We start from the raw sequence: 26,566 nt of genomic DNA on the forward strand, positions 1-26,566 counted from the left end.
TTTATCAAATTAATATTTGAACCAAAACAAACACATAATAATCATAACCTTCCTTGGCAATAACATCCACAGCCTGTGGTTGAGCCCCTCAGTGAATCTGAGAGTCTGGCCAAATGGCCCTAGTGATCCTTCAGGAGCCCTAGCATAGAACATCCCACAATTTCTCACCCACTCTATCACTGAGGTTCTCAAGGAGACCATTGACCGGAAAACCTCTACTCATACCTTAATCCCTTCATGATCTCCTTGTGAGCTGAGCCCCAGGACTCCAGCTCCACAGAGCCACTCTTCCAGTATCTGGAGCTCAGCCCCCATGTGGGAAAGAGGAAGGCCAGAAATTAGAGCAGGTGCTTTCACGGTTAGGAGAGACATAAAAAGAATTGGTTTTCTTCCCGAGCAGACTTAAATAATCATATGCAAAACCCAGCAACATAAACTAAGTATCTCTCCACTGTGGGTTGGATTTGAAATACTATTATGGAGTTATTGTTCATTTCAATAGGTGTGATAATGACTTTTGTGGCTGTGGAGGGAAATGCCCTTCTTCATAGGAGATGCATTTTGAACTTCTTAGGTTTTGATCAGGAATCTGCAAACTAAGGATCCTAGGCTGGAGTGCAGTGGCTCAGTCTCCACTCGCTGCAACCTCTGCCTCCTGGGTTCAAGCGATTCTCCTGCCTCAGCCTCCTGAGTAGCGGGATTACAGGCCTGGCTAATTTTTGTATTTTTTAGTATTTTGTATTGTTAGTAGTTTCACCATGTTGGCCAAGCTGGTCTCGAACTCCTGACCTCAAGTGATCCACCCGCCTCAGCCGCCCATAGTGCTGGGATTACAGGTGTGAGCCACCATGCCCAGCCCACATCCTTTTGTTTCTAAATCGTCGGTAGCTGCTATTGTGCTACAACAGCAGCTGAGTAGTTGTGTGACAGAGACAGTTGGCTCCCAAAGCCTACAATATTTACTATCTGGCCCTTTACAGAAAATAGTTTGCCAACCCCTGGGTTAGAATATCGTCATCCATGACTTCCTTTAAAATTGTTTAGTAAAACAATAGCAACAACAAAGTGTATATGAGTGTGAGTGAGCATATAAATATTTTCCATTTAAATTCACCAACTATTAATATTTTACCACATTTGCCAGAGAGAGAAAGCAAATGTGGTAAAATGTTAATAATTGGTGAATTTAAATGGAGAATATATGAGTATTCATTTTATTTTTTCTTTCGACTTTTCTTCATGTTTGAAATTTTAAAAAAATAAAATGTGTGGACGGTACATACTGTTTCCAAATACTGTTTTCCACATTATACTCCATTTAAAAACTCACAAGAGGCCAGGCATGGTGGCTCATGCCTGTAATCCCAGCACTTTGGGAGGCCAAGGTGGGTGGATCACTTGAGGTCAGGAGTTCGAGACCAGCCTGACCAACATGGTGAAACCCCATCTCTACTAAAGATACAAAAATTAGCTGGGGGTGGTGGCGGGTGCCTGCAATCCCAGCTACTTGAGAGGCTGAGGCAGGAGAATCACTTGAACCTGGGAGGTGGAGGTCTCAGTGAGCCGAGACTGCGCCATTGCACTCCAGCCTGGACGACAAGAGCGAAACTCCGTCTCAAACAAATTAATTAATTAATTAATAATAAAACCTCAGGAAAATCTGCTAAAAAATTTACAACTCATGGGAAGATTAAATAAGGAGATTAATAACACTCATGGAGGATCACTAGGGCCATCTGGCCAGACCCTCAGGTTCACTGAGTGTCTCAACCACAGCCTGTGGATCCAAATATATAACTAGCAAGTGCAATAGGTTTAAAAATAATGGGTACAATCTTATTCACAATAGCAACAATGAATATTAAACCTAAAGTTTAACTAAAAAAGAAATGTATGGCCAGGTGTAGTGGCTCACGCCTGTAATCCCAGCACTTTGGGAGGCCAAGGTAGGTGGTTAGCTTGAGCTCAGGAGTTCAAGACCAGCTGGGCAACATGGTGAAATCCTGTCTCTACAAAAAATACAAAAATTAGTTGGGTGTGGTGGCACATGCCTGCAGTTCCAGCTACTTGGGAGGCTGAGGAGGGAGGATCACTTAAAACCAGGAGACAGGGGTTACAGTGAGCTGAGATTGTGCCACTGCACTCCAGCTTGGGCAACAGAGTGAGACCCTATCTCAAATAAAAAGTAAAAACAAATGCGGAGCATTTAAAGAAAATAAATTTTACCAAGTTCCAAAAAATAGAAGCATATAGGTATATAGATAAAAGTTATTGAGAAAATTTGGGATTAGGTGGTCAGCATTTTTAAAGGTATTTTAAAAAATTAACAAAGACAAAAAGAACCTTTGAATAACATATATTCTGAACAAGAAGATTCAATGATTCAATATTGTAAAAATGTTCATTCTTCACAAAGACAGCTATAAATTGATGCAATTCTAATGAAAATCACTGAGGTCTTTGTTGCTAAGAGGGTGGGAGATAATGACAAAATAATTCAAGTTTCCCTGGCAGAAAAAAAAATGGGTGAGATTAGCCAAGGACATTTTGGAAATGAAGAGTAATGGTAGGGCTCTTACCTTAACAGATGTTAAAATTTATTTTAAAGCTACAATAATTAAACAATTAAGTCTGGCTCAGGAATAATAAATCAGAGAAGAAAAATCCACAAAAAGGCCCACAAGTAAGTAACAAGTAAGAATCCAATCAAGGCAGCAAGTCAAATGAGAAGGGAAAAGACAGATTACATAATAAATAATATGGGGACTACTGGCTCCCATTTGGAAGAAAATAAAGTAAGAGCCCTCTATTACACCACCCTCCAAAGTGAAGGAAAACTAGTTGGAGAGAAATAAAATCAGGAAAGACATATAAACAATGTAGATTTTTATAAGCTTGTGATGTCACAGATCCTTCTAAGCATGAAGCAAATAATGAAAAAAAATAGACTGATAGATTTAGCCAATTAAAAGTTTAATCCTATGTACATCTGAAAATACTGAAACCAAATTTAAGAAAAAAAAACACTGATAAAAATATTTGCAACATACATGATCTGAAAAGGCCAACGTTGGTTGGGCGCGGTGGTTCACGCCTATAATCCCAGCACTTTGGCAGGCTGAGGCGGGCAGATCACAAAGTCAGGAGTTCGAGACCAGCCTGGCCAACCTGGTGAAACCCTGTCTCTACTAAAAATACAAAAATTAGTCGGGCATGGTGGCGCACGCCTGTACTCCCAGTTACTTGGGAGGCTGAGGCAGAAGAATTGCTTGAACCCGGGAGGCAGAGGTTGCAGTGAACCGAGATTGCGCCATTGAACTCCAGCCTGGGCAACAAAGCGAGACTCCGTCTCAAAAAAGAAAAGAAGAGAAAAGGCCAATGTCCTCACTATCTAATTAGTATAGGGGAAAACAAAGTTTTAAAATTTTTTAAATGGGAAAATGCCATGAGTATATTGACAACTTCAAGACTCTGCACACACATAACAACTCCATCACACTCTGGCCATAGCTTCTAGCAGCATAAGGTCATGTCCCTAGGTGACTCTAGACCTCCATTAAAAAGCTCAATGTTACCAGAAAAACCTACTATTTGTTCTAACCAGCACCTGTCAATAGACCAATAACTCTATCCTAGACCACAAAATGTGACTATATCATCTCCTTGAATCCTCATAAATATTTCCAGAAGAGTGTTATTATTACCTGAATATTATGAAAAAGGAATGTTCTAGGCCTCATTTCTGGACCGGTGGTTTGGGATGCAAAAGGCCCCGGTTCTGATTCTGACTCTATCCCTAACCACTACTACATGTGAACTTGGCCAAGTCTCTTCTGTCTGACCCTCAGTGTCCTCATCTGTAAAATAAGAAGTGGATTGGCCTGGCCGGGCGCGGTGGCTCACGCCTGTAATCCCAGCACTTGGGGAGGCTGAGGCGGGCAGATCACGAGGTCAGGAGATCGAGACCATCCTGACTAACACGGTGAAACCCCGTCTCTACTAAAAATACAAAAAATTAGCTGGGCGTGGTGGCGGGCACCTGTAGTCCCAGCTACTCGGGAGGCTGAGGCAGAAGAATGGCGTGAACCCGGGAGGCGGAGCTTGCAGTGAGCCCAGACTGCGCCACTGCACTCCAGCCTGGGCGACGAGCGAGACTCTGTCTCAAAAAAAAAAAAAAAAAAAGAAGTGGATTGGCCCAAATGGTGTGTCAAGGTCCTTCCTGCTCAGACATGACAGATTTCTCATAAAGCACCCAGTACCAACCAATGGCCAAGGGTTGATCCAAACCAGAGGCCAGCTCCAGTGGTCTCAGGGGCTAATCAGGTGGCCACACACAGGGGCCCCATGCGCTGGCTCACCTTGAATTCCTCGTGGATGCGTTCCTCCAGGACTTTGGCAGCCTTGCGATCTTCCATCTCCATTTTCCACTTCTCCGCCAAGATCCGGGCTTTCTCATTGGCCAGAGCATCCCGGAACTTCTTGGTGATCTCTGCCTCCTTCTGTCTCCTACCAAGAGAGCACCACAGGTATAAGCTTGTGTGAAAAACTGAAGGACCACATAATAATAGAACTTGAAATAAAACAATGAAATAAAAACAATGAGCAATTTTTCCTTGGTCTATCAGAATTCAGCGTTGGCAAAGACAGGGAGAAATAGGCATTCTCACGCATGGGAGTGTAAATCGGCACAATTGTTCTGGAAGCCAGGAGAACTATGCTAGAAACCCCATTTCCTAGATTTTCTACACTCACTCAAGCATACAAGGATACATGTAGGTCAGGCATGGTGGTGCGTGCCTGTAATCCCAGCATTTTGGGAGGCAGTGGCAGGAGGATCGCTTGGGGCCAGGAGTTCAAGACCAGCCTGGGCAACATAGTGTAACACCGTCTCTACTAAAAATTTGAAAAATTAGCCATGTCTGGTGGCATGCACCTGTGTCCCAGATACTCAGGAGGCTGAGGTGGGAGGATCAGTTGAGCCCAGGAGATCAAGGCTGCAGTGAGCCTTGATCATGACACTGCACTCCAGCCTGGGAAACAGAGTGAGACCCTGCCTCAAAAAAAAAAAAACACAAAATGATAAATAAATAAATTCATAAGTAAATAAAACAAAGATGCATGTAAAAGATGCTTGTCAGATTATTTTTGTAATATTAAAAATGGTGAACAACCCAAATGTCCATCAATAAGACCAATAAGTTGGGTTTCTCATATCATATAATAAATACCTGTACCATATAGTAATCTGAAGTAGCATTTTGGATCTATAAATCAATTTGTCAAGGTGTGAATAAAACAATTTACAAAGCATGTATTAACTAAACATTCACTGTGGTTACATTAGGTGGTGAGTGTGAGTTGTTCTTTATTTTGTATAGTTTTCAGTGTTGTTTACATGATTTTAGAATTTTTCAATTAAAATACCATCATTAAGGCTGGGCGTGGTGGCTCACACCTATAATCCCAACACTTTGGGAGGCCGAGGTGGGTGGATCACCTGAGGTCAGGAGTTTGAGACCAGCCTGGCCAACATGATGGAACTCCATCTCTACTAAAAATACAAAAATTAGCCGTGCATGGGGCTAAGCATAGCTTCCATGCCTAGGCCCCACCCAACACCCCATAGCACCCCTCACCAGAGCTCCTCAGCTTCCCTCTGTGCCTGCAGCCGCGCCCTCTCTGCAATCAGCTCCTCAGAGATCTCTTCGTAGGGCTTGTCACCAGGGCCTTCTCCCATGATCCAGACCCAGACCTCGCCATCTGCCCCTAGGAGCCATTGGATGTGCTTGTCACTCGCTGCTTCACAATAGAAGAAGGAAGAAGAAACGAGTTTGATTTCCAGTCAGTAAGGAATGACCTAAGCTGCCCAGTGGTACACAACCATCACATCACTCTACAGAACATTGTCATCCACAAAAAGAATGCCAGAGAGACACTGGCCTGGGGGCAGGTCCACAACCATCTCCCACTCTCTATTCCTCTAGGGAGAAATGCAACAGCCACACCAGTCTGCAGGGGTGGGCGTCCAAGACTGAGCTCTCCTTCCATCTCCAGCAGAGAGAATGTACAGTGAAAAGGAGGCCGAGCATGACTAGCTCCAACTTACTCCAAACCTCCCGGCCCCTGCAGTGATATCTTTTAGGTTAACTGCTTTTGCTTACCTCCGCACATAGGCCGAGCTAACAATGGGAGGAATTTAGTGTATAGTTTAACTGTAAAGCAAGGATGATAATAGCCCCTCCCCAAAACGAACCCCCCAGGAGACAAAGGGGGTATACACACAAGTAACAATGTCATGTTAAAAATTTATAAGAGCATTGTGACCTGACCAAAGACAAAGAAGTTTACCCTCGCTGCCACCCAGATGTCCATAGTCATTGCTCACCCTTCGATCTCAACCCCCCCGCCTCTTCCCCCTTCCCTTAACATAAAAGAAACCCAAAATTCATATTAGGTTAGGAGGTTCTTTAGGACACTAGTTGCCATCTTCTCGGTTTGCTGGGTCTCCGAAATAAAGTTGCTTTCCTTGCCCCAACACCTTGTCTCTCGACTTATTGGCTGTTGTGTTGTGAGCAGTACAAGCTTTGGACTTTGCTACAAGAACATCAAGGGACATTGCAGCACTCTCTGAAGGAAGAAACTTGTGTCACTCCCGGGCCAAGGCAGTTAGGAGATGGTGGGCCCGCTCTGCACTCTCTCCCTCATGTCCACTGGCTAGAAACAAGGAATTGGGTGGTGGTGTGAGATGAAGCAGCCTGGGGCCCTGAGTCTCCCTGTCCCACAACAGACCGTAACACTAGCAAGAAATAAACCTGTGTTAAATTCAGCCACTGAGATTTTTCAGTTTGCCTATTGCAGCAGATTCCACTGATTACAGGATTAAAATAAAAATGTATCCCAGAAGCAGGGTGCTGCTGAAACAGAAATATAAACTGTGTTACTGCCTTAGCAGTTGGGTGGTGAGCGATGTTTAACAGGCTAGAGATTCATGTTATGCAGCAGCAAAACATTCAGTTAAAAAGCTAGACACTGTAAGTTCAAAGGCAGACCCCATGCTTTCTGAACTTTTCATTCTAAGGGAGGAGGTTGAAAAATAGAACATTATGAATACGTGTTGGTTGCTAGTGACTGTGTTTGGCAAGGTGTTAAGAGAAAGAAATGAATTCAAAAAAGAACTGAGTGCTTTGCAAGCTGAAATGAAAGGGAATAGAACAAATATAGAAATTTGAGATGTTGTAGGATTGAAAAAGCATCTCATCATATACCAGGACCGACATTGCAAGAGATGGGATTTTTAAAGGTTTTGCATGACAGAGCACAGGAAAACTTCTAAGGTGAATAAAGTGATGAAGGGCACACAGCACCTGCAGGTCAGGCTCTGTGAAGTTCTTCTGGTGACCATGAGGATGTGCTCCGTCCACCTTCAACCACAGGGAGCATCACTGACCAAGCCCCGCAGCTCCTGTGCCCTTGTGTTTGCCCAAGGCCCTGCTTCCCAGAGGCTGCTGTTAGCCTTTTATTGAGAATATTAGGCTCATTCCCAGGAGACACCCATCTCCTTGCCAGAAGATTGCTTTCCCTGGACTGCACAGCTGCCTGCGACACCTCCGCCCACTGTCCCTTGCCCTCTCCTTCACTCAAGGTCAAGCTTGCAATGACTCCCTCAGCCTCCTCCAGCTCCCTGCCCTTTTTCTCTCCCAGACATTTCCCTTAATAAAACCCTTGCATGATTAATCCCATCCTGTCTCTACTCCTCGGAGAAACCAGACTAACATAGCCACATTAAGAATGTGATCTCTCATTGCGCCACTGCACTCCAGGCTGGGTGACAGAGCAAGACTCTGTCTCAAAAAAAAAAGTGTGATCTCTCACACTTATTTTTAGAAAAAGCTTCAAGGAAGATGTCCTTCAGGTGAAACAGAGAGGCACAGAGGTGAAGGGGCAAAGGAAGAATGTCGAGTTGAGAAATATGTCTAGAAAGGAATTTTAGATGTCGTTACTGGGACATGGAAGCAAACAGAAGCCACCTAAGTTTTTGAGCCTGGATTAAAAAATCTTTGGTTGTTCATGACTTAAATGGCCCTTGGGCATCCAAGTTTGATGACCAGCAGGCAGGTTTCAAAGGCTTCACTGGTCTAGAGGGTGTGATCCTCAACACTCACTTCAGAGGAGGCCAAGGGGAATCATAGACAAAAAGCCTCATCCAGGCTGAAGTCAGTGTGGACTTAAGGAATTCTCTTCACTGCAAGGCAGGGAAATTTCACGGTCCTGACCTGTAGGACTTCAGAAATGCTATAGACTGGAGACTGTGGCTCTTACGTTCTTCACTTTTCCAGGTGACATTTCCTTAGTGGGTATTCTGACCCTGCTCCAGCACTGTATATAGTGCCTTAGGGGTGACAGGTGTTTAAATGATATGTCTTCTCAGCACATTCAGACCTGACAGAGACCAGTGCAGAACCCTAGAGACAGTGGACTTTCAGCTGGATGCAGTGACTGGCTGGGACCTGAAGGTGTCCCCTGTAAGAGGTGGTGAGTGTATTTTAGATGGAGGAGAAGAATGAAATGTGTGGATGGCCAGAATGACAATTTAGGACAGGGACAATGCAATGTCCACCACCCTATGTCTCTTCCTCAGCCCACAGATGACTGACTACATTCCTCAACTTCCCTTCAGTTCTGTGGCGCCATGTGATCGAATTCACATGGAATTCAGGGAAGGGTTTTGTGCCATTTTCAGGCTAAGGTGGTTAGCAGCTGGTGTGCCTTTTCCACATTTTCACTCTTGTCCACCCAGATGGAAATAAATGGTGGAATTTCACGGAAAAAAAGCAGCCTGATCCATGATCCAATATTTGAAAGCAAGCCACACAGAAGAAATACCCAACCCACATCAAACAGTGAAATAGTTAAGTAATAAACCTTCATCATATTAATCTACTGAAATTTCAGGTTTTTCTATATGCGCAAAGCAGCAGTAATTCTCCAGATATGTATAGGAGTGCATTGCTATTTTTAAGTATGTTACAAGCAATATATAGTAAAGAAACACCGATTTAATTGTGACTGATAGAAACAGAGAGGCAACCACTGCTTAGAATTATAACACTTTCAAATTAATAGTGGGTAAAAATAAATGATAAGAGGATTACCAATCCTGCTAAGCAAGGTGAAAAGATGAAGCAACAAAAAATGGGTAGCTATTACAGCAGACACTGCCAATTAACTACCCACCCTCCACGCTTGCCTCACCACAGAACCCCAAGTTGTTCAGGGAGCAGCAGAGATCCCCCCTCTTTTAGGAAAGGTGAGTTTTGACCCCAGCCTCAAAGGACAAATAACAATTGATCTGGCAGGGCGCAGTGGCTCACGCATGTAATCCCAGCACTTTGGAAGGCTAAGGTGGGCAGATTGCCTGAGGTCAGGAGTTCGAGACCAGCTTGGCCAATATGATGAAATCCCATCTCTACTAAAACTACAAAAATTAGCTGGGCATGGTGGTGCATGCCTGTAATCCCAGCTACTCAGGAGGCTGAGGTGGGAGAATCGCTTCAACCTAGGAGGCAGAGGTTGCAGTGAGCCAAGATCACGCCACTGCACTCCAGCCTGGGAGATAAAGTGAGACTCGGTCTCCAAAAAAAAAGAAATTGATCTAATCCCATCAGGTAATATTATTCTCACTGGCAAGTGATTCATCTATGAGTGACAAGATGTCCCCATTTCTGACAAAGAAGATGTAGGCACACGTTCCAGTGAAGGGCTCTTCTTCTCCAAACAAATTGGATAAGTCTTCTTAGGAGAATCCCCTTCCCTCGTCACTCTTTTTTTTTTTTTTTTTTTTTTTTTGAGATGGAGTCTCGCTCTGTCGCCCAGGCGGAGTGCAGTGGCGCGATCTCAGCTCACTGCAAGCTCTGCCTCCCGGGTTCACGCCATCCTCTTGCTTCAGCCTCCCAAGTAGCTGGGATTATAGGCGCCCAACACCATGCCTGGCTACTTTTTTTGTATTTTTAGTAGAGACAGGGTTTCACTGTGTTAGCCAGGATGGTCTTGATCTCCTGACCTCGTGATCCACCCGCCTCGGCCTCCCAAAGTGCTGGGATTACAGGCGTGAGCCACCATGCCCAGCCACTCTTCACTCTTTTACCCGACCTTCTTCTTCCTGCCGGGAATGAAGCAGTGATTCCTGGAGCCACTGGAAAACTTTTGCAACCATGAGGATAAAAGCCACATGCTAAGGATGGGGAGGCAAAGGATAGAAGGGAAGGGATCCTTGGTGATCTCATCGAGCAGCTAAACTAGTATTACCCATTGCAGCACATCTCCAGATTTCTTGTCATCTGAGAAAAATAAGGAACTTTAAGAAATAAAGTTCTTCAGTTGGGTGTGGTGGTGCATGCCTCTAGTCCCAGCTAGTAGGGAGGCTGAGGCACGAAGATCCCTTGAGCCCAGGAGCTGGAGACTGCAGTGAGCTATGATTACACCACTGCACTCACTCCAGCCTGGGTAAGCGGGCAAGAACATGTCTCTTTAAAAGAAAAAAAAAAGGAAAAGAAATAAAGTTCTTCATGGAGACAGAGGGTAGAATGATGGTTACCAGAGGCTGGGAAGGGTAGTGGGGCTGGGGGTAGGGGTACAGGGGATGGTTAATGGGTACAAAAATAAAGTTAGATAGTGTGAAAGCAAACTAAATATGGCCTGAGAAGGACTCTGTTATTCTCTATTTGAGTCCTTGTGGACGAACCATAACCTAACTTAATAGGTATACAAGACTGAAACCCTAACTTAGGAGTATGAGCCTGTAACAACAGGGGAGTCTTGGCCAATCCCAGAGGCCATACTTCAGCCACTCATAGACTGCTGAGTGTTCAAACTGTGCTCAAATAAGGCAAATGCCAACCTGTAACCAATCCACCTGTTTCTGTACCTCACTTCCAATGTCCCTTTTTTTGTCTATAAATTTGTTCTGATCATGAGGCATCCCTGGAGTCTCTCTACACCTGCTGTGATTCTGAGTGCTGCCCGATTGGCAAATCATTCATTCCTCAATTAAATTCCTATAATTTACTTCAGCTGAAGTTTTCCTTTTAACAATAGAATGAATGTTTTGGCTTAAGCCACAAAATTAATGGTTATGTTACTAAAATGGAGAACATGGAAGAAAGAGGCTGGAGATATCAATATTCTGTTTTGGCCAAATTAAGTTTGACATGCTTATTAGACACTCAACAGGCAGTTGAATAAAATAGGATTCAGGGGAAAGGATGGGACTAAGAAATAAACTTTTTGAGTCATCAGTGTACAGATGATATTTAGAGCCAAGGAAATGGATGGGATCAGCTAGAGAGTGAGAATTGGTAGAAAATGGAAGATGCCCAAGGACATTGTCCCAGGAGAGACACTCCAATACTTCAAGAGGAGGAGGACCCAAAGGAGACCTGGAGAGAGAGGCCTGGAGGCCTGTGAGGCAGGAGAATAAACTGTGAGTGCAGTATCCCAAGCCAAGTGGAGAAAGAATTTCAGGAAGCAAGGAGAAAGGAATCTTGCAAGTGCGGCTAATGGGTAGATGAGGTGAGGGCTGAGAATTGGACGCTGGATTCAGCAACATGGAGGTCACTGGTGATCTTGACATGAGTGGTTTCCTGAGCCTGTGAAAAGGAAGACTTGGAAACTTGAAAACATTTAAAGGAAGATATAAAAGCATATCATTATAACTTTGGGAAAGGGAAGAATTTGTTCTACAAGACATAAAAAGAATAAGCTGCAAGATGCAATGTTGATAAATTTGAATACAGATTAAAGTTTAAAATTTCTACACACAAAAAATACAACATAAAGACAATTAAAAATCAAAACACCAAATGACAGAAAACATTTAAATGCCTGTAACCATTAAATGATCACAACTATTAATAAAAGTAATAATAACAGCTAACATCTATAGAGGACTTAGCTACTAATTGCAGTTCAACATATTTTATATGTACCAACGTATGGAAATCCAGGACAATTTTTCTTGACTGGGGTTCTGTAAGAGAAATAAGCCCTATGAAACATAATTTGAATGATGCCTTTTCTCAATTTTCCTAAGGATGATATATAGATAGTACCAACCTATATGCCTTGTGGGAGAGTTAACTCAGCACATATAATGCATCCTTTAGGACAAGAGTTATCAAATAATTAGCTCTTAGAGCCTCTGTACATTCTTTAAAAATACTGAGTATCACAAAGAGCTTCTGTTGTTGTGGGTTATATCTATCAATATTTCCCCTAGTTAAAACTGAGAAAATTTTAAATATTTATTTCAAATAATGGTAAATCATCATATATTAACATATACTGCATAATATTTAATGAAAAAAATGATGTATTCTAAAACAAATATGTAATTGAAAAACAGGGTAAAATGGCATTGATCTGGGCAATTATTTTTTGGCTATAAACTCAAAAGCACATGCAACAACAGCAAAAATAGACAAATGGGGTAATGTCAAACTACAAAGCTTCTGCACAGCCAAGGAAGCAATTAACAGAGTAAAGAGATAATCTACAGGATGGAAGAAAATATTTGCAAATCATACATCTGATAAAGGGTTAATATCCAAAATATATAAGGACTCAAACAACTCAACAGAAGAAAACAAATAACCCAATTTTAAAAATTGGCAAAAGACTAGAATAGATATTTCTCAAAGGAAGGCATACAAATAGCCAACAAGTATATGAAAAAATGTTCTGCATCACAGGTCATCAGAGAAATGCAAATTAAAACCACATTGAGATATCACCTCACACCTGTAAGAATGGCTATTATCAAAAAGATGAAAGGTAACAAATGTGGAAGAGGATGTTGAGAAAAGGGAGGCTTTTACGCTGTTGGTGGGAGCATAAATTAGTACAGCTATTGTGGAAAATAGTATGAAGGTTCCTGAAAAAAATTACAAATTGAAGTATCCTATGATCCAGTTATCCCACTACTGGATAAATATCCAGAGGAAATGAAATCTGTATGCTGAAGAGTTATCTGAACTCCCAGGTTCACTGCAGCATTATGCACAATAGCCAAGATATGGAATCAACCTAAGTGATTATAAACAGATAAATGGATAGAGAAAATGTGGAACGTATTAAGTAAGTCCTCACGTAATATCATTGATAGGTTCTTGGAAACAGCAACTGTAAGCAAAACAACATACAGCCAGTCTTTTAAATAATGTCATTTCATTCAATGTCATTTTGTGAAAACGTTCATGAGAAAAAACTGATTTTGATATTCGTCATTTCACTTAAAGTCACAGTTTCCAAGAACCTATCAGTGATGTTAAGTGAGGACTTACTTGTACACAGTGGAGTATTAGTCAGCCTTAGAAGGTAATTCTGTCATTTGCGACAACATGGATGAACCTGGAGGATATTATGTTAAGTGAAAAGAGCCAGGCAGAGAAAGACAAATACCACACTATCTCACTTGCATGTGGAATTTTTTAAAGTTGTTACTAGGGGATGGGGGCTGTGGGCAGGGAGGGGGATTAGGAGATTTTGGAATTATTATATGTGTGTGTGTGTGTGTGTGTGTGTGTGTGTGTGTGTGTAATTGGAAGAGTGGCCTTGCTTTACATTTTTGCAAATCTATTCAATGCCCAGCTTAATAGAAAGCAGGTGGATTACTCATATCTGCTCCTGCATTCAGTCTGTTGCAAAATGTAATTTTGGTTGAAGTATATTTTGAAAAATTGGACTTCATCCAGTTATGTAGTTGGGAAAAAAGAAAAAGGAATTAATCATTTTTTTCAGATAATCTCTGATACTACATCAAAACTCAAGCAAGTCGTAGTTTCTTAAATGTTAGTTGCAATGTGGTATCTGAAACCATATCAATAAATTTATTGTACTTTGTTGTATTAATATTTATTAGCCATGTTAATTTCTTAGTTTTGATCAGGGTACTTTAGTGACATAACATGTTACCATAAAAGGAAGCTGGGTATACGGGAATTCTCTGAACTACTTTGCAACTCTTCTGTAAGTCTAAAGTTAATTCAAAATAAAAAGTTTAATATTTAAAAAGCAAAATAAGTTGAAAATCCATTGGTTTATTTTTCATTTTGAATGAATCTTTTACCCATGCGTAATTTTGCAACATTACTCATTGGTTCTTTGGAGAATACTGGTTCATTGAGTCAAGCAGATCTTCCAAACACTGACTTATTTTATTTTGCAACATCTCAAAAGTCACATTTGTAAATATCACCATAAATCTTACAAGAAAAGTCATTATGTATTTGGAAACTAATAAGCCCATTGTGGCAGACACAAGTTTTCCAAAAATTTTAATTTTTGCTTTAAAGCTGAATTTTTATCATTGGCATGAATTCTATCAGTTGTTTTCCTTGAAGTGACAGATTCACTTTATTTTCAAATACCCAAGTCTGAAAAAAACATATATAGCTTGTCTGTCAGTGTTCCTTCAAGTAAAAATGGTGTTCCACAAATAAAGAGGCTAGTTCAGCAAGTAATTTGAACAATCACACATGCTTTTCTCCAAACACTCATCATACATCAGTTTGCAACAGAAATGCTTCATGCATACTTCCCATTTTGTCACACAATATGAAGTTTACTGTTTCACCAAGGAATGAAACCATCATTGATTTTATTGTGAGTGTGTGATGGTGAAAAATACAATGACTACCACCAAAGATTCACTCACTATTGATTTTGCATTATTAGTACAAATGTAAAGATAAAAGAAAGTAAATAACCTCTTAGTGTTATTGTGAAAATAGTGTTGACCTTGAAGACCTCCAGGAAAAGCCTCACAGACCCCAGGAATTCATGAACAGCACTTTGAGAATCACCACCAGTGTATCAGAGCTTAATTGTCTTACAAAATCCTAAAAACCAACTTGGCCAGGAACGGTGGTTCAGGCCTATAATTCCAGCATTTTAAGAGGCTAAGGCAGGAGAATTGCTCAAAGCCAGGAGATCAAGACCAGCCTGGGTCACAAAGCAAGACCCCCTGTCTCTACTAAAAGTAAAAAAAATTAGCCAGGTGTGGCGGTATGCACCTATAGTCCCAGCTACTTGGAAGCCTGAGGCTGGAGGATGGCTTGAGCCCCAGGAGTTCAAGGCTGCAGTGAGCGATAATCATGCCATTATACCAAAGCCTGGGTGACAAAACAATACTCTGTCTCAAAAAAAAAAAAAATCTAAGAATATATAAATAATTCCTATACATGAATTGAAAAATGATGAATAGCCTTACTTTAAAAAATAAAAATAAAAATAAGGTGCAGCCGGGCGCGGTGGCTCACGCCTGTAATCCCAGCACTTTGGGAGGCCGAGGTGGGCGGATCACGAGGTCAGGAGATCGAGACCATCCTGGCTAACATGGTGAAACCCCATCTCTACTAAAATACAAAAAGTTAGCCGGGCGAGGTGGCGGGCGCCTGTAGTCCCAGCTGCTCAGAAGGCTGAGGCAGAATAGCGTGAACCCAGGAGGTAGAGCTTGAAGTGAGCTGAGATCATGCCATTGCACTCCAGCCTGGTTGACAGAGCCAGACCCCGTCTCAAAAAAAAAAAAAAAAAGGTGCATTTTAAAAATACAGTACTATATAACAAGAAAATAGATTTCAACAACATAGTTACAGCTCTTTTAAAAATGCAGAACCACTCTTGGGGGGCAAAGGTGGGAGGAGCACTTGAGCCCAGGAGTTTGAGACCAGCCTAGGAACACAGTGAGACCCCATTCCTGCAAAATGTAAAAAAATTAGCCAGACGTGGTGGTGCATGCGTGTAGTTCCAGCTACTCGGGAGGCTTAGGCAGGAGGATCATTTGAGCCCAGGAGGTCAAGGCTACAGTGAGCCATGATCATACCACTACACTATAGGCTGGGTGATAGAGTGAGACCCTGTCTCAAAAAAAAAAAAAAAAATGCAGGACCACAAAATTAAATTCAAGTTATCATAGTATAATCATATAATGCCATTTATATAATGATTAAGCAACATATTGCTTATGGACAAAGTCTATATTACAGTAAGAAACAGATATAAGCACGATAAACATTGAACTTGCAATAAGGGTTGCATAAGAGATGGGGAGCAAGATTGTAGAAAGGCACCAAAGTAGGTCTCAACTGAATCTGAATTGTTTAAATAAAAACAAATAAGACACTAACGTTAACATTTGATAAATATACTATGGGCCCGTGGGTATTTATAATATTATTTTCTATTGTGCCTGTTCATTCAAATGTTTTATAATGAGAAATTTTAAAAGCATTGTAAAAAAGATATAGTGTGAATAAACTAATTTTCAATTTAAGATATTAGAAAAAGAACAATAAAATAAGATAAAAGAGAGTAGGAAGAAGGAACAAATGAAGACAAAAGTTAAGATTAGTAAAATACAAAGCGTATATAGTATAAATACAACTAAACATTTGTTCTTTGGAAAATGTAATAAAATAAGAAACTGCCTGGCATACCTAAGTAAAAATTAAATAAAACAAAAATATATACCATTAGAAATGAAAAGGCAATTTAAACAAGAAGTGATTATAAAAGAATATTATGTGCTACTCTATCTTAATAACTGAAAATATATAGATATAAGCATAAATCTTCATGCTCAGGTTAGACCTTCATGACCTCAGAAACAAGGGTTTCTTAAATATGACAGCAAAAGTACAAGCAACAAATGGTTGCACACATCTATGAACATACTAAAAACTATTAAATTGTATGCTTTCAGTGCATGACTTAAGGCTGGGTGCAGCAGCTCACACCTGTAATCCTAGCAGTTTGGAAAGCCAAGTTGGACAGATTGCTTGAGCCCAGGAGTTCAAGACCAGCCTTAACCACATAAGACCAGCCTTGACCACATGGCAAATCCCTGTCTCTACCAAAAAAAAAAAAAATTAGCTGGGTATGTGGTGGTACGCACCTGTAGTCCCAGCAATTGAGAGGCTGAGGTGGGAGAATCACTTGAGCCCAGAAGATGGAGGTTGCAGTAACCCAAGACTGAACCACTGCACTCCACTGGGTGACAAAGTGAGACTCTGTCTCAATAAATAAATAAATAAATAAATGCATGATTATTATATGGCATATTAATAACATCTCAATAAAGCTGCTTTTAAAAAATTTCCTCTGGTGATTAATAGGATAAGTAGGAAAAATTAAGCTATAGAAGATCTAAACAGCTTTATCAACCAACTTAACTGACATTTATGGAACACTTCACATGACAGCTGAATACTTTCTCTTTCAAGTACATACAGAACATTCACCAAGATAGATAGGATTCTCAGCTATTGAAAAAAAAAATCAACAAGCATAAAATATTTGAAATCTTGTGTGTTATGTTCTCTGACCACAGTGGAATCAATCTAGAAATCAATGACAAAAAGATACTTGAAAAAATTTCTTTCAAATATTCAGAAACTAAACAACACAATTCTAAGTAGCCCATGGATTAAAAAAAATCACAAGGTGAATTATAAAATATTTTAATTGAAGAAATATTTTAAATCACATGTAAAAATTCATGTGATATAGTTAAAGCAGGGCACTGAAAGACATTTATAGCATCAAATGCTTATATTCAGAAAAGAATGTTTCAAATCAATGGTCTAAGCTCCCACACTAAGAAACTTGAAAATAAGAACAAATTAAATCCAAAAGTAAAAGTAAGAAAGAAATAATAAAGATAATGGTAGAAACTGATAAAATGGAAAACAGAGAAACAAAAAGAAACCACAATAAAACAAATAAAAATTAGTTTTTGAAGCCATTAGCAAAATTGATAAATTTCTCAGCAGACTGATCAAGATAGTAAGAGAGAAGACACAACTTTCAGGCATGAAAGAGAGGTCATCACTAAAGGTCCTACAGACAAGGGAATTTTATGAGCAACTTTATATCAATAAGTTGATAACTTAGATAAAATAAGCAAATTATTTGAAAGATGCAAAATATACAACAGTTCACTAAAGAAGAAACATACACCCTGAATGGCTCTATCTCCACTATAGAACTTAAATTTGTATGTTCAAATCTGCCCACAATGAAAGACATTACTGGTAAATTCCATCAAACATTTAAGGAAGAAATAATACCAAATGCATACAAACACTTCCAGAAAATGGAAGAGGAGAGAATATATTCTAACACATTTCTTCAGGTTGACATTACTCTGATATTAAACTAAACACATTTCAAGAAAAGTACAGAACAATATCTATCACACAGATTTTTTAAAATCTTAATAAAGTATTAGCAAATTAAATTCAGAAATATATAAAAAGGATAAATTATCATGACCATATATGATTTTATCAGGAATTTAAGGTTGTTTCAACATTCAAAAATCGATCAAAATAATCCTATCAGCAGACTAAAAAAGAACAAATTATGATCATCTCAATAGTTACAGAAAAACATTTGACAAATTCAATATCCATTCCTAGTAAAGATTCTCAGCAAACTAGAAATAGAAGGTAGTTCCTCACTCTGATAAATGCATCTATGAAAACCTACAGTTAACATCATACTTAATGACCAAAGATTGAATACTTGCCTCTAAGATTGGGAACAGGCAAGGTTGTTAGCTCTCTCCATATCTATTTAACATTAGACTGAAGACCCTAATCAGTACAATAAGGCAAGAAAATGAAATTAAATTGTGAATATTGAAGAGAAAACTTAATTTGTCTCCATTTGCATATGACATAATCATTTGCCTATAAAATCTCAAAGAATCTACCAAAAAAAAGATTTTCAAATTAATCAGTGATTTTTAGCAAGGTCACAAGCTATAAGGTTAATACACAAAAATCCATTGTATTTCTGTATTTTAGCAACAAATAATTAAAAGTTAAATTTTAAGGTGCCATTTACAATAGCATCAGAAAACATGAAATACTAAGAGATATTAACAAAACGTGTGATCTAATCTACAAAACATTGCTGAAAGAAATTGACGACCTAAATAAATGGAGGAATACACCTTTTTCGTGGATTGAAAAACTCAATAGTGTTAATGTGCCAACTCACCCCAAGTTGATCTACAGATTCCCAGAAAGCTTTTTATAGAAATTGACAAGCTAATTCTAAAACTTACGTGTAAAAGCAAAGGACCTAGAATAGTCAAAACAATGTTGAAAAGAACAAAGCTGAATGACTCATGCAATTTGTTTTAAGATTTACTATAAAGGTACTGTTTGAAGATTTATCATAAAGCAACAGCCAATGTGGTATTTGTGTAAGAGTAGACATACACAATCAATGAAATAGTATGGAGAGTCCAGAAATAGTCCCACATGTACATGGTCAATTGCTTTTCAACAGTGCCAAGGTAATGCAATGGAGAAAGGATTTTTTTCAACAAATAGTACTAGAAAAATTAGACATTCATGTGCAAAAAAAAAAAAGAATTGACTCTTAATTCATACCATATATATGTCCACATTGTAGCTGTCAAGGAGTGAGAAAGGACATATATGTATATATACTCAGATTAACCTGCAAATAGAAAGGCACTTTCCACTTAACAATGCTGGAAAGCCCAAGCCATAAATGTTCATCACATTGTCTTACCTGGTTTTCCTTCACAACCCAGTTGCAAGGTCACTGCATCCAGAAATAACCTAGGGAGATTTTCCTTCTCTTACCTTCCTCCTCTGCACTAATATGGCACGAACACGCCTGTTCTTAAACCTACCTGTTCTTAAACCCACATTTTCTCCTGAAGCTTTCACGTGGGTGTGTTTAACATAGCAGAGGTAGGGCGACCAATAGTACCAATTTGCTTGGAACTGAGGGCCTTCCTCAGATGCAGGACTTTCAGTTTTAAAACTAGGAAAGCTTCAGGCCAACTAGGACAAAATGGTTCACCCTCAGCAGAGATATTAGCAATTTACCCACGACATTCAACTGAAAAGCAGCAGCAACCCCTCCTTCTCCATGACCTCAGCTTCTTTACTCACAGGTATGCACCAGAGCTAGGCCAATCAGACTCCCACTGAATGGAATTCAAACTGAGAAGCATGAAGCCTCTCAGTTTAAAGACAATAATGGATCTTGGAGATGGAAGGCCACATGGATTCAGACCTGGGACAGCATTAGGGGGCTGTGTTTGCAGATGGACAGCATTGGAACCTGGTCTGCAGAAGCAAGTGCACAGAGAGAAATGTGAACAGTAGGCGGGGAGAGAAATGTGAACAGTAGGCGGAGAGAGAAACAACTCTGGCTGCAGACAGCTTCCTGGTTCTAGACCGTACTTGCTGTTCTTGTTTTCTTGGAGATGATTTGGAAGAATCCTCCTAAAGGATGTCCTTATTGAAAAGCCTGGCCACCCAGCTAGATTGTAGGAGTCTGATGAGCAAAACCCTGGCATCTCTCATAGCGGAAGCACACTGCACACAGTAGGTCCTTGCTACATGTGAGTGGAATTAATTACATGCTGTCATGGTGAATTCTATGTCAACTTAAGTAGGCTATAGTGCCTAGTTGCTTAGGTTTTACTGTACAGTTATTTTATGGATTTTTTTTTTTTTTTTTTTTTTTGAGACTCACCTTGTCGCCAGGCTGGAGTGCAGTGGCGCAATCTCGGCTCACTGCAACCTCCGCCTCCTGGGTTCACACCATTCTCCTGCCTCAGCCTCCCAAGTAGCTGGGACTACAGGTGCCCACCACTACGCCCAGCTAATTTTTTGTATTTTTAGTAGAGACGGGGTTTCACCGTGTTAGCCAGGATGGTCTTGATCTCCTGACCTTGTGATCCGCCCGCCTCGGCCTCCCAAAGTGCTGTGATTACAGGCGTGAGCCACCTCGCCTGGCCATTTTATGGATGTTATTAGCATTTACAATCAATTGACGTTAGATAAAGCAGATTACCTTCCACATGTGGGTGAGCCTCACCCAATCAGTTAAAAGCCTTAAGAGCAAAAAAATGGAGATTTCCCCAAGAAGATGAAATTCTGCCTCAAGACTGTAACATAGAAATCCTGCTTGAGTTTCCAGCTTGCTGGGCTGTCCTACAGATTTCAGACTTGACAAGCTCCCACAATCACATGAACCAGTTCCTTAAAACAAACTAAAATAATTATGTAAGCACACACACACACACGTACATCCAGTTGGTTCTGTTTCTCTGGAGAACCTGAACTGACACATTTGGTAATGCTAGCTGGTTAGAAAGAGATTGAATCAGAACTTCAGAACAGTAAGCCACCAGGAGACACTATGGACCACCAGATACAGTGCAGATGTCCCCCTCTGTGCCTACAGCACCAGCTCCTAAAGGCAGGACCCATGCTGAGGATACGGCCCCTCTCAGAGAATCCTGTGAGGAAGTGGCTGCCCCAACAGCCATGTGTTCTCTTAACACAGATGCCTTTTGTTTTAAGCTGTAAACTTCAATCTTCTGGAACTTCAGTCTTCTGGAAAAGTTCTTCTAGAACTCCACTAAGCACAGGAGGAATGTGCTCTGCTAATGTTTATCAAGTACTTACAACATACTTTGCTTCACTGGGACCATCATTTCATCTTCCTTACAAATCTGGGATGCAGAACTTATTATCATCATCTCCAGTTTAGGTAAGAGGAAATTTAGGCTCAGAGAGTCATGAGTATCTTACCAAAGTCAAATTAATAAGTGGGAAACAGCCACACTTAGAAAGTGGGTAGCCAAAACTGGAACCCAGACACTCTTACTGTCATACATGCCTCTGGCATAAAGAAGGCAAAAGTCCAGCACTCTATGGGCACAAGCGCTGCTGCCAATAGTGCCAGGCTATTTGATGTTGTATTCAGCACTGCCTTTGCTGTGTATGAGCAACACAGACATGGGGCTGGTCACACTAAGCCACCACCATCACTCCCTCCAACCTTGTAACTGTGAAATAGCACCCCCTCTACCCCAGCTCAAGGACACACCTCCTATGATGCCCGGACCCTCTCTTGCTAGAACAAGAACAAACCCAAGAACAGCTCCCACCGGGGCCATAATGCCCCACGTGTAGTAGGACTTGGTGTAACTATCATTGGGAAATCCACAACGCCCCACCTCCAACCCCCACTCCCTGTCTGCGATTCGTTCAATACAGAGACACAGCAGAATCAATGTGCCAACGAGGAGGCCAGACCCTGCTGTCAGTCCTGTTCCTTAAAATCTCTGGGATCCAAATCACTTAATCTGTAAAATTAGGGAGCTGCACATGTCCTGGGGACAAGGGACAGGACATCCTAAATCTTTAGCATCTCACAGTTTTGAGGGTGAGAACCCCACCATGGTGCCCAGAAAAAAAGCACACCAGTGAAATACTAGGATAGAAATAAATGATGCCAGCTGGGCGTGGTGGCTCAAACCTGTAATCCCAACACTTTGGGAGGCCATGGTGGGTGGATCACCTGAGGTCAGGAGTTCAAGACCAGCCTGGCCAACATGGTGAAACCCCGTCTCTACTAAAAAATGCAAAAAATTAGCCAGGTGTGGTGGTGGGCACCTGTAATCCCAGCTACTCGGGAGGCTGAAGCAGGAGAATCACTTGAATCTGGGAGGTGGAGGTTGCAGTGAGCCAAGATCGTGCCATTATACTCCAGCCTGGGCAGCAAGAGCAAAACTCCGTCTCAAAGAAAGAGAGAGAGAGAAAGCCTAAAGCCTAGGATTATGTAATTCTAACACGACATGGGGTAAATACACATGAAAATGAACCCAAAGAATTTAGACCCCAACATCTAAGGCAAAATCTGTTTCCAAATGGGAAAACCATAGAAAGCTTTGCTGATTCTTAGGTGAGAAAAACCTGGAAAGCAGTAATGCTAGCCACTCGGAGAGATAGCAGAGGGACAGGTAGATGCCTACAACCTGCTACTTCCACCCAGCTCCTCTGAGCTGGAGTGAGATCTGGGGTTGGGTTACAGGGAGTGCTGAGATAAGCAGCTGGTGGCCTTTCTCAGGAGCTGCCCCTGCTGTCCTCCAGGCTGGAAGTGGAAGCAGGGAGGTGCAGAGATGGGGAAGCAGGGAGGGGACAGCATTAGCATCCTGAAATGAGGGGACAGAAAAGAATCCCAGGGGAGGGAGAGGAAGCTAGGGCAGCTCAGGTCAGCATCCCCCAGCTGGAGCCCTGAAACAGCGCAGGAGAGGCACCTCCCTCCATGCAAAGTGGAGCAAAAGTCAGTCCTGTTCAAACAGTCCCTGGGCTTTTGGCAGCAGCTGGGAGAAGGGAAGGAAAGGGAAACTGCACCGAAACTCAGGCTCCTTGCTGGTCCACTGATCACTGACCAGCTGTGTGACCCTGGTCATGAGCCTCTGTTCTCCAACAATGGTCTGAAATTCTGAATGTTTGTGTACCCCTGCAATTCATACATTGAAACCCTAGTCCCAGTGTAATGGTATTAAGAGGTATGGCCTTTGGAAGGTAATTACGGCAAGAGGTAATTAGGTCAACAGAATGGAACTTTCATGAATGGGATTAGTACCTTTATAAGAAGAGGCCAGAGAGCTAGCATACTTTCTTTCCACTATGTAAGGATACAGGAGAAGTCAGCCGTCAGCATCCAGGAAGAGGGCTCTCATCAGACCCCTGACCATGCTGGCTCCCTGACCTCAGACATCCAGAGTCCAGGGCTGTGAGAAATGTTTGTTGTTTAAACTACTCAGTGTGTGATAATTTCTTACAGCAGCCTGGACTAAGACACCGCCATCCCATCCCCATCTGCCCAAGCTCTTCGGGAACCTACAGAAGCATTGGAAAAGGACAGGCACTCGGTCCCGCTGTGTGTCTCACCCCTTGTAGTGTGGGAGAGAATCTCTTTCCCTGGGTCCTCATTAACATGGCTACTCTTAAACTCTTCTAACTCTTGCTAACCTGATTGCTTTAATTTGAGTGGAGGTGGTTTATTAGTGAACTCGAATGTATTTTCGCATCTTCATTGTGATTTGAAATTTCCCTCCTGCAATTGCTTGTTCATTTTTTTCTTCATTTTTCTATTGGTTGTTTGTCTTTTGCTAGTTGATTTGGAGCACTTCATTATGTTTTCTGGATACTAATCCTTTGTCTGTTATATATGTTGCAAATATTTTTCTATTTAAATCCAGTTTCATTCTTTTTTTAAGTTTGGCATCTTTTATTAAGATTTTTAAAAATCAAGTCATATTGGCCAGGCGCCATAGCTCAAACCTGTAATCCCAGCACTTTGGGAGGCTGAAGCGGGCGGATCACGAGGTCAGGAGATCGAGACCATCCTGGCTAACATGGTGAAACCCCCTCTCTACTAAAAATACAAAAAATATTAGCCAGGCACGGTGGTGGGCGCCTGTAGTCCCAGCTACTCAGGAGGCTGAGGCAGGAGAATGGCGTGAGCCCAGGAGGCTGAGCTTGCAGTGAGCCAAAATCATGCCACTGCACTCCAGCCTGGGTGACAGAGTGAGACTCCATCTCAAAAAAAATAAAATAACATAAAATAAAAATCAAGTCATTTTTCTTTTTCTTTTTCTTTTCCTTGTTGTGCTTTATTCTAAGAAAAGCTTCACTCTCCCCCAATAGATTCTCTTATTTTCTTTTATTACTTTGATAATTTTGTTTCTCCTTTTTTTGTGTTGATCTTTAACCACCTGCAATATATCTTTTTCGTCATGGCAGAAGTAGTGTGGAGGAAGCTTCCTATGTTGTGGCCGGAAGAACAGGCCTAGGATCAGATTCTAATTCCAACTCCTACTTGTTTTTTAGAGCAGGTTGCTAAACCTCTCTGAGATTCCACTTGCTCAACTAAAATGGAGATAAAACCTTATTTCATTGATTCAAAGACACCTATTTTTACATTTCTTAAATCAGGATGTACTTACAACCATGGGTGTATCATAGTTTAATTTACAGCTTTCTTAACAGGACATAAAATAATGATGTGTCTTTTTTTTTTTTTTTTTTGAGACAGACTCTGGCTCTGTTGCCCAGGCTGGAGTGCAGCGGCGCGATCTGGGCTCACTGCAAGCTCCGCCTCCCGGGTTCACGCCATTCTCCTGCCTCAGCCTCCCGAGTAGCTGGGACTATAGGCGCCTGCCACCATGCTCGGCTAATTTTTTGTACTTTTAGTAGAGACGGGGTTTCACCATGTTAGCCAGGATGGTCTCGATCTCCTGACCTCGTGATCAGCCCGCCTCAGCCTCCCAAAGTTCTGGGATTACAGGTGTGAGCCACTGTGCCCAGCCAATGGTGTGTCTTTCAATCAAGCACTCTTAGATTTTATGAAATGCATAGGGGTGCGTCTTCCAGGTCACTGAGGGGTCAGATAAGCTGAGGCCCTTAAAGGGCCTAGCACAGGCCTGACAGGCCCTCCATCTGCAGGAGTTCTCCTTCATATTATAGAATGCAGCTGCCTTTACTTCTTGCTCTGCCACCCGACCCATCCTCCTTAGCTTCCAGGGACCTCTTCCCCCCACCCCCACCCACCCCGCTCCCCACCAAAAGCCCTTAGCTGACTAAGGCTGCACGTTCTTTCCTTGTGGACACAGATTACTCAAAGCTGACAATTAAGGGCTCCATATATTAATCTTTCTCCACAGCCACAAAAACCACCCTCACCCCTGGGGATGCCCATGCCTGCCAGGTACCAAGCACCATCGCCACTGGTGACTATGGGTGACCCCATGCCTGCTCACAGCAGCCTCTGCTCTGGCTCCTCTCACTGCCCACCTGGTAAGTCGAGGTTTTGCAGCTTCAGAAAGCACTGGTGCTAAAGACGGGGAGCAGTGGGCCCTGGTGGCCTTTGCAGGTGGAGCTGCCTCACTAAGAACCTCACTGCTGGGCCTGAGGAAGGCAGGAAGGAAACAAGAGCGAGGTGGCAGACTGCAAAGGAACCAGAAGCCCTCGGCAGGTGCTGTGCACACCAGGTGGACTTCAGGCACTTTGCACGTGGCTCACTTAATCCCCACAACCTCCCCTGGAGGGAGGTGGTTTCAGTAAAGACCGTGCCCATTACAGATGAAGGGTCTGAGCTCCAGGGGGGATGCTGAGACTACACCCCTGAGGAGCTCACTCATCTGCGCAGCTGTCTCACCTTTCTGGCTGCTGTATGGAGGCAGAACAGGAGGCTGGGAGTCAGAAAGTGAGGCTTCATCAATGTCAAGGCCACAAACCCGGGTGGAGCACCCACTGCACGGCAGGGCCATACCAGATCTCACAGTCCAGGCAGATGGAACAGAGAGGTCTGGCCCCAGCTCTCTCTCCATGCCCCAAATGCCAGCAGAACACATGCCAAACTCACACACATACACACACACACACACACACATACACATCAAGTCCCATCACAGCTCTCGGAGATCCCTAGCCTTTGTTCCACTGCCTGGCTCAGGAGGGAGCCCTACGTTTAGCCACACAATCACAATCAGGGAGTCCCAGGCCACAGGCTGTGCGGACAGTTACAAGCAAATCACAGCAATTCTCTGTGTGCTCTTCCTGCACCCACCATGATGCTTCATCTTTACATCATTCATCTGAAAAGCTTATCAGCATCCCAAGAATCAAGAGTGACCCTTCATTGGAAAAACTAAATTTCC

General features: G+C 41.9%; 1 protein-coding gene across 2 annotated transcripts in view; it reads right to left on the reverse strand.

Moving 5' to 3' along the window:
* Positions 1 to 26,566, reverse strand: part of SH2D4B (SH2 domain containing 4B) — a 110,943-nt gene that overhangs the window by 72,267 nt on the left and 12,110 nt on the right. Inside the window, exons 2-3 of one of the 2 annotated variants that reach the window (XM_054522359.2) lie at positions 5,637 to 5,796; positions 4,359 to 4,506 (exon numbers count right to left, since the gene is read on the reverse strand). In XM_054522359.2, coding sequence (XP_054378334.2) covers positions 4,359 to 4,506; positions 5,637 to 5,796 — 308 coding nt within the window. Of the gene's footprint in view, positions 1 to 4,358; positions 4,507 to 5,636; positions 5,800 to 26,566 lie in introns of both variants that reach the window. The other variant, XM_002820751.4, reaches the window with a different exon arrangement.

Source organism: Pongo abelii, chromosome 8, assembly GCF_028885655.2.
Source record: "Pongo abelii isolate AG06213 chromosome 8, NHGRI_mPonAbe1-v2.0_pri, whole genome shotgun sequence".
NCBI classification, from domain to species: domain Eukaryota; kingdom Metazoa; phylum Chordata; class Mammalia; order Primates; family Hominidae; genus Pongo; species Pongo abelii.